At 37.9% G+C, this 12566-nt stretch overlaps 2 protein-coding genes across 2 annotated transcripts; both read right to left on the reverse strand.

The window, feature by feature from the left end:
* Nucleotides 1-2031: 2031 nt before the first annotated feature.
* Nucleotides 2032-4319, reverse strand: LOC143425222 (popeye domain-containing protein 3-like). The gene is made up of 7 exons (XM_076897850.1): nt 4131-4319; nt 3872-4006; nt 3386-3567; nt 3057-3296; nt 2730-2882; nt 2488-2632; nt 2032-2310 (listed from the first exon to the last, which is right to left on the reverse strand). Exons 1-7 carry the CDS (start codon nt 4183-4185, stop codon nt 2138-2140), a joined length of 1083 nt encoding a protein of 360 aa, XP_076753965.1. The 5' UTR covers nt 4186-4319; the 3' UTR covers nt 2032-2137.
* A 2114-nt stretch (nt 4320-6433) lies between these two features.
* On the reverse strand, nt 6434-8771 carry LOC143425570 (uncharacterized). Its single transcript, XM_076898472.1, has 3 exons — nt 8669-8771; nt 8276-8451; nt 6434-6781 (listed from the first exon to the last, which is right to left on the reverse strand). The coding sequence occupies exons 1-3, from the start codon at nt 8679-8681 to the stop codon at nt 6467-6469; spliced, it is 504 nt and encodes a 167-aa protein (XP_076754587.1). The 5' UTR covers nt 8682-8771; the 3' UTR covers nt 6434-6466.
* Nucleotides 8772-12566: the final 3795 nt, after the last annotated feature.

Consider the following 12566-nt stretch of genomic DNA (forward strand, 5'->3'; position numbering starts at 1 on the left):
TCTCATTGAATAATAAAATATCTTTTGAGTACACTTATGGGACAACCTCTGACATGTATAAATACACACGATTTTATATAGTGTCTATACAAGGAAAATTGAAGAATGTCTAATTTTTCATTCGGAAAGAGAAAGATATAACAGTTTAAGCAATAAAATTAACACTGAACATTTAACATTTTTTATGGAGGATAATCTACTTCTCACACGCTTTTCTCGCCTTTACAATTAGTTCTTGCTTAGCTTTCGTAAAAAATTTTCCTTATACAGTCACGATATGATATTCAATGTAAAAAAAGAAAACAAATAACATTACGATCTATATAAATTTGTGCATTATAAAATACGAAGCCCTTCGTGCTCGGAATGTGTATATATGTATATATATAATGGCTTAAATTTAATTAGAACAATTTCTTATCAACGAGTGTTCATCCTCAATACATGTGTGTGCAATATATACAATTACCCTATTTGAAACGCTATGTAACACTAGCTATGCATGAATTCAAAGAGAAGGAAGATTGCATCTCCCATAAATACCCACCGTATTATATATAGATCATGTACACAGATAGAGAGGACCAATCACTCAGAGTTCTAAAAAAGCTCTTAAGGTATAAAATTGAATTTAAAAATAATTGGTGCACTTATCCCATAGAATAGTTTAGAGAACGTTCGCGTTTTACTGCTCGATATAATTATACGACAATAATTGTTTGTTGTCTATAGATACTTTGTTATATGTATAAGCACTTCCCCGCGGCAAGCGCTTGGAACTGTGGTTGCCTCAAGAGCACTTTTCTGCCGTTTACTTGGCGACACTTGGATTACGTTTAACGAGACTATTAATTAGTAACATGGTCGTAATGTTCATTTCTTCGTGATAGCATAATATTAATCCCCAAAATTACGATAACCACGTGTTTATAAATTCACGCGAAATATACAAATCTTCCATTTTAGATTGAAGCATAGTTATTTCATGTGTACGTAAATGCACGTGTGCGTGAACTAATTCTAAATTAGGTGAAAATGCTTTTCGAATCATTCGTGAATAGTACACCTGAGGTTTGGAGAAACCGCTGCGTTTCTTTGATCAGACGCTAGAAATTTCATCCTGTGGAAGCTACGTATGTACTATAACCGTCTGATTCTCCTTATTTCGCTTGGTGTTCGTTCATTTAGGCTATTAACGATTTAACTTCTCTATCGCAGTTATGTCTTTGAAATAAAATGTTCTTATCTATAGTAATACCCCTTTCTTAAACAAATAGTATTCTCTACAGTAATTAATTTCTACTACTTAAGTATTTTTCTTTGCTTAAAAATTGTTATACAATTATATGTATAGAAAATGTCTGCTCGTTTGGACTCTACGTACAAACAAAATATATTTACCTACTCTCTTTGTATATATGTTTATAAAATCAAGCTTTCCATTTGTTTAACCCTTCGTCGAGCACAATCGTAATTGTCATTATTTATTTCCCTCCGCGTTCAGTCCAATTGTTTTCAATTTCTTCTGAATTCCTCTCATTAATTGACATTTATTAATCGAACTTTTTAATGGAAAGATATTTTATCAATTATAAAGCATGTTGTAGATACTATTTTGAAAACCTATACTCCAACATTTTAACTTCACCATCTGAAAAATCAAGATATTACGAATTGAATATAACACAAATATATAACAACGGCAAGTGGAAGTCGACGGAGGGTTAAGAAATCGTTTAAAAAACTTGTACTGTTTCCAAAATTACTAACACCATCAATCACAGTCATAAAAAATATTTTCACGTGCTAAGACACGGGTTGTTTTTCTTGCGGTACTTCCTTCGAAATGCTACGAAAAAAAGATTCGACTGCTACATAAACGAAAAATGTCTCGTACACTAAACAGAAGCACCAATTATCTAATCCACGACTGTAACGATGCAATAACCTGTTTTGCAATGGTGACATTTGAACAATTTAAAGATAAAATTTTCTTCTCTCATACAGAGTGAACTATCTCCTCGTATCGTTCAATTAAAAATACCGCAGTCTTCTTCTCGCAATATGTAACACCTTAACGCGGACACTAGTCGCTATCTTCGTCGTAAAACGTGTCCGGCGTTAAGGAAGCCTCCTGCTATTCTTCGTCCACGATCTCGCAACTATGATACTTGCTCGAAGAGTCCAACCAACTCTCCACCCCGCTGGAAGCCAAATCATCGCAGGATGGCATCTCCGGAAGAGGCTCCATATTCGGTGCACCTTTCTTCGAGAAATTATTTACTTGACGATCTTTCAAATTCGAGACAGCTGAAAAAATTGAAGAATTAATATACATCCACTATGAATATATATTAATTCATATTAAATATGTAAAATATATTCAATTTTGTATCATCCTCTTTCGTAGTTACTGTAAATGTAACTTTCAATTAGTTTTTCTTACCGATATGAAATAAAATATGAGGATGAAGTAAAATAGATTACCATTATCGCTAGTCAAAGATGTCTCCTTTCTGCGAATCAATGCTTGCCTGGATGCTCTTGGACTTCTGTATTCACCACTTATCGTCAACCCTGCACTGATAGTTGGAAGCCTTATATCCAAATGCGATCCTTTATCTGTAACAATCTAAGAAGACGTTAGGGCTAAAAACCAAACGCAAACTTCGACTTGATTTCAAATGCATTCAAGTATTAATATGTAACTAATACATAGCTATTATTACCTTATTATTCATTGCGTACAATTTGGTGGCTATGTCCCTGGCTACTAATGTTGTTAACACAGTCGCAAGATATGCTTCTTTAACAAGAAGATATTCCAGCGCAGATCTTTGCCAGTACAAGTATCTGCACGAACTCGCAGCCACGATCGACACCTAAAATAAAAGCAAATTCAGATAAAGGTTAAAACGTTTTATTGCCATTGTCACGTTTTAACTTTTTATTCTCGCACGTTTTATACATCTTATAGAATGACATTTTTACCTGGACGTCATTATATTTCCACGAATCGTATGTTGTATGATTCTTCGAAAAGTGAAACAGTTTACCTTGAATTTGTCGTCGACCGATGCTCGAGAACTCTCGAATTCAGGCGAATCCAGAAATTCGCATGGTAGAATAGGGTGGAGAAAATTCGAATCGCTAAGGACATTCACTTTTCCGCTAAGCAGCAGTCCTAATCTGTCGGTTCGCGTTAGGTTTTGCATCGCGTACGCTTCACCCGCGTGCAAAGACATTATCGATGCGAATTCCGGCGACACTAGCCTTTTAAATTGTAGTCGTGACACCTGTTTTGTAAAATTAAAAGGTTGTTAAAAAATTCCAATGTTCGTATTACTCAAGCTGGACGTTGTACAAAGTCTTATGAGATACTCACCTTGAACGGATAGAAAAGGGTGTGATAGACTTCCTCTAGTTCAGGATCGAATCGAACCGGTCTCATTTGATAAACGATGTAGACCAATTGTCCAATGTTCAATACTAAAAAGCTAAAGTTCCAGGAGAATATATCTGGTGCACATATCACGTGCCATGCCCAACCAGATAACAACATGAAGCCTTAAATTAAAATGTTGCACTATTTAATTATAGAACCTCAAATTGTTGTTAATATACATTTTTAAAACAGTAAATTTACTTCAGATTTTCATAGGAATCGTTAATTGTTAATTTTTAAAGCACAGCAGAGTAGAATATTTTACATGTTCCTGAATTTTGAATACTTTAAAATGAAAAATTCATAAGTGGTTGTGTCATAGTGTCACTAGGAAGTATTGATGTATTTGTTAAAAAATTAATTTCTTACAATACAAGCGAACTAAAAGTATTTGGAGCAATTTTTTGATATTACGATTACGCTTACCTATTATTAGTACCGAATGCATAAATAATATTCCTTTTCTCGAGGAGGGTGCCGAGTACGACAATGCGAAGCAAAAATTCGCTAACTGAAACAGTATGTGCTGCGGTTGCTGCCACAGACACAGTGCTGTATTACCTGGAAATAATTAGAGAAAAACGGAACACGAATACCGTTTAACAAAAATTGTACAACTTACTAATTGCATCCTATACGAAGAAATACGTGCAAAAGAAAATAGAACAGACATGCTGGAATTTACCTAATGCAGTGATATTATACGAAGGAAGAGGATCGTGTCCGAGTCCAGGACTCATGTTGGCTAAATCGCTATCGATGAATGGTATAAAGGGGAAGAGAAGAACGATGGATCTCTAAAAACTACTTAGTGTCCATGCTCACTGGTTTGTTTTGGTGAATTTTGCCAAAGCCCTCGTCTCCAAGCAGGGGCGCGGCGTATGCCACCCTCCTCAGCGCTTGCGCCAACCCTTTAGATCGATTTACTTACACGTTGATGATGCAGAAGCTTGTCAAGGGAAAATACCTCCTGCTGGCAAGAACGAAATGCGGCGATAAAACTTATCATCGAGTGGAAAGCACTAATACGCTTTTAACATTTGAACGTAATAGTAGACCCATGGTGCAAATGATCTATCGTGTTTAATGACAAATGAGATCTGCAACAAAGGATATTTTCACACATATTCGATATCGATGCATACCTGATGTGGATCTATTATATACACTCTTCGTCTTCGAAGAAGTTTTTAAAAATGTTCCCCTCTTTTTCGTTACTGAATTTAGGGGATGATATTAAGAACGAAAGTGATGTAAAGGAGTTTTCCTTGAGTCTTTGAGGTGTTTTACTGATTTATCGTCGAGCCATGAAATAGTTGAAATTCAATCAAGTCTATGTTGCTTTCGATGCTCATCTAGAATTCGCAGCTTTGATCGATTGCTACGCCCCAGGGTATAGGTCTAACACAGTGGGCGCGCTCACTGCGAAGTTGGGTCGCGTCCTACCCGTGTCGCCAGGATCTTTGGATCTGCTGTAAATCGCTACGGAACGATCTGTACGATTTGTTTTGCGTCGATGAACAATGCATTCTAATACTAAGTCTCGTTGAAATTTCGATAATACCCGCACGTATCATCGAGGTTTTAATTGTATCATCTAAGTCGTGTCATAAATCACATTGGATGCGGTTCGCTTAGTAGTTAGTACAGAAGCATGGAATTAATTTGTTCACCTGATCTAAAAAAAACCTGATTAGAAAAAAAGCGATTTTTTTCCGGATTATTATTGCGATTATTTTATCTTTTGCTTTGACTTATTCTTTATCGTATATTTCTTTAACTCTTTACTGAATATACAATTGATTCAGAATCGAGTCACTAAAAACTAGAGTAATAGAGTTTAATGTATCATACATCATTCTTCTTTTTGCGACAGAATTTAATTTTTATGAAGTATCTGTAGATTCATATTATTAATTTTCCTTTGGATAAGAAAACTGTATTTCCTTCTCTTTCTTTCTTCTCTGCGATTCGTAAAATCCATACTGAAATTTCTAAAAGTCTTTGTTAGATCCTCGAAAATGCATTATTGGTTTTGGATAGATTCAAGTAGAGTCAAGCCTCAATACCTTCTGCGTCGAGGTCGCAGGTAATGGAAAGTGGATGGGATTAGGGTTGGAAGGATGAGTCCCTGCGTTGTCACCTCCTCGTTGGTAGACCTAAGTACTTGATAACGTTTTCGAGAGGTCAGTCTCTTCAAAACGATATCAAGCTAAGGACTACCCATTAGATTTAAATTATTTGCAATCCATTTGAGATTTTGCGAGCCTTTTTCAAGGCTTGGAAACCCTCTCAGTTTTCTGAAATTTGAAAGATGGTATGACATTTCAAAAAATTGATCATTCGTTCTAGATTTTGACCATCCTATTTAAAAACGAGAAATGAATGTGAAATTAATCTCTTTTCCTCGTAAAAAAAGTTACACAAAAAATTCCGTACAACTTTATCCACTTCGATAATTGAATGTTGTATTTCTGTGTCCAGCGTTTGAGATCGTAGGGGGCGGAAAAAAATCCATCACCTGTGATACTGGTTGATAAATGTATTAAGTTCAAATTTTATAAATATATTCCGAACTAAAGAGTACACGTGTAGAATGGATTTAATATGTATTACGCCAATCTATTTCCACAGCTTTTTCTGATGTCTTGAAATCACATTACGATTTTCGTATTGCTCGCGTTATCAACTGAATAAAGACACAAATTGTAACGTTTGCTACGGTCGAAATTGTAGATATTCTAGAGTTACAATATTGCAGTACTAAATTCTGAAAATAAAGAATCTCATACACTAATATTATATATAAAAATAACAATTTAGAAAACGATCAGAAATTCCAATAATTCACTGCGAAATAAATCACCGTAAATCGATCGAAGTTGTTAATGCCGTTCTTAAGATTAATACGCATAGCGCGAAAGCCATCTGTCAATGTGCGTTCTCGCGATCTATCATGATTTATGGTAAAATGGGAATGACAAGTTGGAAAGTGGCGGCTCGACAGTTTTCGCGGGCATGTCATTTGTTGGGACCGTTTGTCGTGATTTGCCCCGTTAGTCGATACTCGTGCAGTCGACACAGTGTTTTCGACAACCGCTCGTTCTGCCGCTTGAGCGTTTCGATCTTTTCGCGATTCGAGATCAGTTGCTGCGTCATGTCCGCGACAGGATCATCTTCGGGCTTTAAAACGGTCCCATTTGGAGTCCCCTTAATGGAACCATTATCGTCGCCGTTTCTGGTTCCATCGCTGTCTTTCTTGCTCGAGATCAACGAACGGAGAGATGTGATCTCTTGCTCAAGTTGTTCCACTTTTTTCTTCCATTCTTCTCTCAACTGAAAGAAATGTATGGTCAGGAGGAATGCAGTAGAAAATCGCATAAATATATCAGCTAAATTTATCGGTTATTTCTTTAATATTCCTTCGTTCTAAAAATACGCTACCAGCACAAAGAATAAAATTGAACTTGTTATTAGATATCGAGGATTGTAGAAAAATCTGTGAAACGAATTTGCATTGCTCTTTAAGTGGTAGTTATATTGTTGAAATTTTTCAAGCAGTCTAACAAGTTTGTTGACAAATTGAAATCGCAACTGGTATCTTTGACTGTCGAGTGATTCGTCAAAGGAGATCACAGGAAACTTTATCGTAAACTTTATAGGCGGTGAATTGAAGAAAGGCGACGAAACTAGGACTGAGCTTTTGTCATCACAGCAGCAATAAACTTCCGGGTTTCCAAAGGCACAGGGTGAATAAGGAAGTTTCCAAAGGTAAGCAGGCTCCGTGTTGCAATTTGCAACTAACATCGTTACAAGTCGACTTTGTGTTAGTTGTACGCCTCAAGGCCAGTCTTTGTCATTAATAATGAATATTAAATCATTAACTTTGGATTAATTACCGAATAAAATATCAGTTAACTGGGCTGTATTTGCGAGAAACCATAGTATAATGAAGTTAATTGTTCATCGAAACTGATCGTAAATTCCCTTCTACTAGCGTGAGTTAATTTAAGCGAGAATCAAATTAATTCGCGAGGGGTTTAGTCATCTATATCGAGAGCCAATAGTGGCTTGAACAGAAAGCAATTTCTACAGTCTCTTGTATCCTTAACGCATCATACGGAGCAGGTCAATTAACACCGTTAATTAATAACAGAACAGCTGGTGCAAACGGGCGAAACGGAACTTCCAACGTACCTTGAAGCAAATTAAGTCGTATAGAATAGCAGAAAGACGTGGAACGTGAAATCTGATGAAATTACTGCAATAACTTTCTTTCTATACGCTCGTTTTGCTTATACGACGCGATAATTAGAACATATCCTCGGAAATGAAAGATAAACGGTACACTGAAACGTGTCTCGAAACGAATGCAGTTTCTATATCGAAACTTTCATTTTACGTATTACGGGCTCGAAATCCTCTCTTTGTATTCATATTTTAATAATTCGACTACCGATATCCGTCGTATACGAAATCCGTATATAAAAAGTAATCTTCAAACAAAATGTTCGCGTAATAAAACTGAATACCATTTCCTCGGTGAAATATTGCTACTGCAATATTTATATATCCGAATAATCAATAATCGTACGATAATGGTGACTTCGACACGATACCACCATAAAACTTTTAATTACTGAGCATGGAATTCTCTATAACACAACAATCGTAATAACATACCTAATCCCATTACAATTTCAATTTTTTTTTATATATCCTCTCAAATTATGATATTCTACGTAAGATCTCGTCGGCGAGAATCATCTTGTCCGCTTCGATTTACTCGCAACAAGATGGGAGCGTCGCGCGAACGGTAGACGGACTCACCGAATCGTTCTCTTTCCTCGATTCGTCCAGAAGTGTTCGGGTATGTCGTTCTGCCTCGAGATACGCATCACGGGTGTCGACGATTCCCTCTCGCAGTCCGATCACGGTTTTCTCCAGCTCCAATTTGCTCTCGGCCAGCGTTACTGCCTGACTTTGCCAAACGTTGTTTCCGACGGCTGCAATGAACGTTCGAAAATAAGTAATATCACCGCCCCTGGTGCTCTGGTTGCGCTTGTTACCGTTCATCGTATCTATGACGCCGCTTGTCAAATTCTGTTCAAAATTTTCGCATTTACCCGCTCTCCAGAGAAACAAGGAATCGCGAACAGCTTTTAATTATTTGTACTCAACACGCTTTGCACCTGTCGAGTCTCGGGGCTTTTTTACGCTCACCTAACATCGACATCCGTCTACGCGTATCTTCCAGAGATTCTTTTAAAGTCTCGTTCTCGAGTTTCAGAGCAGCCTCGCTTCGTTCCGTTCTTGCCACCTCTTTCTTCGCTGGAAATTAATGTCATGGAACATCTTTATAATTATCTGTATCGATATCAGTAACAAATATTAAGTAGTTTCGACATCAGCGTTGAATGTAACAACAAAAGTTGGTGGATGAAATATTGGAAATTTTGAAATGTCCTGAAATTGAAGTTCGCGATTTCGAAACTACCAAAGTCCGGATAAACCTTTGAAATTTTATAACATATGAACGCGTGCCGAAGTAATTTTACATCGTGATAAACAGCGCGATAAACCGTTTCCTATTTTAATGCAAAATTGCAATCAAAGGGAAAATTAATTTTTCAATATATTACACACAATTTTAATATCTGCTTTCAAAGGAAATGAGAATTTGTAATTAAAAAAAAAAGAAAGAAAGGTAAACCTGAAGGCAGACCCTCTTTTATCGCAGTTTAATAAAACACGATTTCACTCTCTTAGGCTTCACCCTCTTTCGCTTTATACAAACCACTTCGTCCATTTATTAGCTTTTATAATATGAAGTTAAAGAAAGTTACCACAAAGAGATGAAAAATCGATTACGCGTTCCGTTTTACGTTATGATAAACTAATTACAACTTGATTTATTGAGATTCATTTCCTTCTGTTCGCGCCTTCATTTATAAGATGTTTCGCTTCCTATTTTCGTGTCGTAACAGAAAAAGATGTTCCGCTTGTACCGATTACTATTACCATCAGACATTCGCAAATCGCCCCCGGTCGATTAATAAACCGTATCCACCTGACGGCAGCGGTACGACAGACAAATTTCTCTGTCGAATTTCCCGCGGGCTACGCTGACCGCGATCACTCCCGCATGTATATTCGAGCAAAATCAATGCAGCTCGCGTCGATTTGCCTCGGTTGAATCTACGGCGGCTGACGACCGGTGGTTCGGCTAAGTCTCGGAGCTATTTAAAATTTGATCGATAAAATGACTTTCGTTACATCGTTCCCATCTGTTTCCACTTGAAACCTATTAACAGAAACGGGAACAAAACGATAACGTGAAACGGAACGCTATAGGAAACGGGCGAGGGGGCGAAGAATGGGAACGAGAATGCGATGACAACTGGTAAGAGGAGTATCCGGACAAGAAACTTGCCATTTCTGAGTAGGTCCTTCAGCTCGAAGTTTTCAAACTGCAAAGCTTCCGCCCGTTCCTCTTGGATCGTCAAATTCGTCCGTAGCTCTCGAATCGCCTGATCGTGATCTCGTCTGACGGTCTGTATCCTCTGATTCGTCTCCTCGACCATCTTCAACGCCGTCCCGACGTCCGTTTCTACCCCGTTCGTCAGGCGGCTCATCACGGCCCATTGAGTCTTCTCGTAAATGTCGTTCCTGCATTCGTCCCTGAAACAATCGCGATCGGCGTGAACGAGCACAGGTAGCACGTATTTTTACCTGAACTCTTCGTTTTATTCGCTTAGAACGTGGAAGGGTGTTCCGCGCCGCCCGAGGCTTTACGGCGTCCTGGGAGCACTGCGAACTCCAAGTAGATTATTTATCGCCACAGTGGAGATTCCACGATGTTCTTTGTCCAATAGCGGCGGATGTTTTTTTTCGAATCGAAGTGAAAACGAATGCTATATAACTAAATGTGGCTACCGTTTGAAAATGTATAACGTGACTGTTTAAACATTATCTGGTAATGTCAGTCTACTGTGCGACGTGTATAATTGTGAAACGGTATTTATTGGTTAAACTCCATTAGAGTATAATTATATATATATATATTTAGTGCGATCTAACAGTACTATATAATGGAGTTATTTAGATTAAGATTTTTAAAACAACTTTTCTAATTTTTATATAAAATACAGGAATATTAATGCAAATCATACGTTATAGAAAAATAGTCATCTCTCACACACTTTGTATTAATTTTAAATTACATTTTCATAGCCACAAACATTTGGAGAATCCGCATTATAGCGGGACGTATTCTGCACGAAAGATACCGTTGTCCTACTTTACGTTTATGCTTACACGATATGTATATCGTACTCACCTTCGCGTGGCGGCGACAGAAATTAATTTGTTCTCGACGAAGACCTGCCGGATCGCATTTATCGCTTGAAGAATAGTCGCCCCAGCCAGCGTACAACTCTCACAATAATTCAGGCTGCTGTTCGCCTGGGAACTTTGGGATACTTTGCTCGCGGAGGTTTCGTCCTCGCCATTCTTCACCTGTTGGGGTGCTTCTATTTTTCGGAAGCTTCCTCCGATCGAATGGGAAGGAAATTTTTACGATCTTAGCCGTAAGCGCGATTTGAGATACGCGCACGCCTTGCTTTCATCCCTTCGCTTATCTCTTTCATCCTTTATTTGATATATTTCCCCGTTTTCCTGTTACCGCCCGCCTTCAATTTTCGATTCTGATTTAAAATCAAGTAATTGAACGAATGAAGGAGAAAATGGAAAGGAAAAGCAAGACCAAAAAAAGCGAAAGATATCTTTGACGAGATCTAGTTTATAATAAACACGTTTTTTCTCTTTAAATCGGGGGACTCGGTATAGTATGTTTAAAAAATATACTGTAGTACTTCAGAGAAATTCGAAACTTGAAATTGATGGACGATATCGACGAAATGCACAAGTTGCAGTCTTTCGAACGTTCGCGCAATTCTACCTTATTGATTCGATAGGTTCTCATATTAATTAACCTTAAAGTTCAAATTGGACAGATTCCATTGAGAAACCAATTGCGAATGTTCAAGTAGTGAGCGAACACGTTCGTGGGATAGGTAAAAAGCTTTTCGCTTTTTCAAAGAAAATTTTCTAGATGGAATAGTTCGCGACTTAATTTCCCAAGCGCCATCGAAACGGTCTGTAATTAGCCTAACTTTGTCTTGCAGTCGTGTCAACTTTTCCCTGTAAAGGGAAGTTTTCCAAAGTGGGTTTAACGGTCTTTCGCGGGATTAATCTTTCCATTAATAGGATCCCCTTGTGCCTTAAACGCCATTAAATCACTCCCTCGACATAAGTATCCCCTTTTTGCCACTTCTGTTACCATAATCGTTCTAACGTATGCAATTTTTTCCCAAGTGTACTTTCCTGCCATGAATAGAAACGTTTAACTGCCTCTGAATATTTAGCAGAACTAGTATTTCGACTGCAAAGAATATGACGGTAAAAGATTGCCTATTATTTATTTAAAATATCATTTCATTAACTTCTGAAGAGTGAAAAGAATTCTCAATTAACAGAATAGTAATAAATTCGAATAGTTGATCAAGATTCAAGAGCACTGAGTTAATTATTTAACTAACCATTTGACGTGACATCGAATCGGGTAACGTCTTCAATCGCTCCCAAATAAGCCACACTAGACTAGCCAACGAAATTTGATTCGATCGTCTAACGCAAGTCCCTTCCTTGAAAAACTCCTCCATAAAGGGAAACTTGTCCATGAATTCCACGATCAGGCGCAGAAGGAAATGGATTCTGCGACAAAAGCTTCGTCTTGGATTTATGGTTTATTATGGTTTATTGAGCGAGCTACAAAATTTCGTGCGCGAAAGAATATTTGGAAAAAACCGCGTCTAAAAGCAGCCTCGAACGATAAAACGCGCGAGCAACGAGTTGTTCAATTGGAAATGGCTTCGCAAAGCAGCCAAGTGCACTAAACGTTTGGTCGCGTCTCGGGGACCGGGAGCAGTCCGTTCCCTTTGACGATATCACGGTCACCAGACATTTGCATGCCTAACTGAATCGTGCGAACTGAGTCCGCGGTGCAACGAAACATCCGTGGAACTTGGTCTTTTTGCTTCTCCCGACGTGCCAATCTCGC

This window comes from Xylocopa sonorina, chromosome 7 (assembly GCF_050948175.1).
Source record: "Xylocopa sonorina isolate GNS202 chromosome 7, iyXylSono1_principal, whole genome shotgun sequence".
Lineage (NCBI taxonomy): Eukaryota > Metazoa > Arthropoda > Insecta > Hymenoptera > Apidae > Xylocopa > Xylocopa sonorina.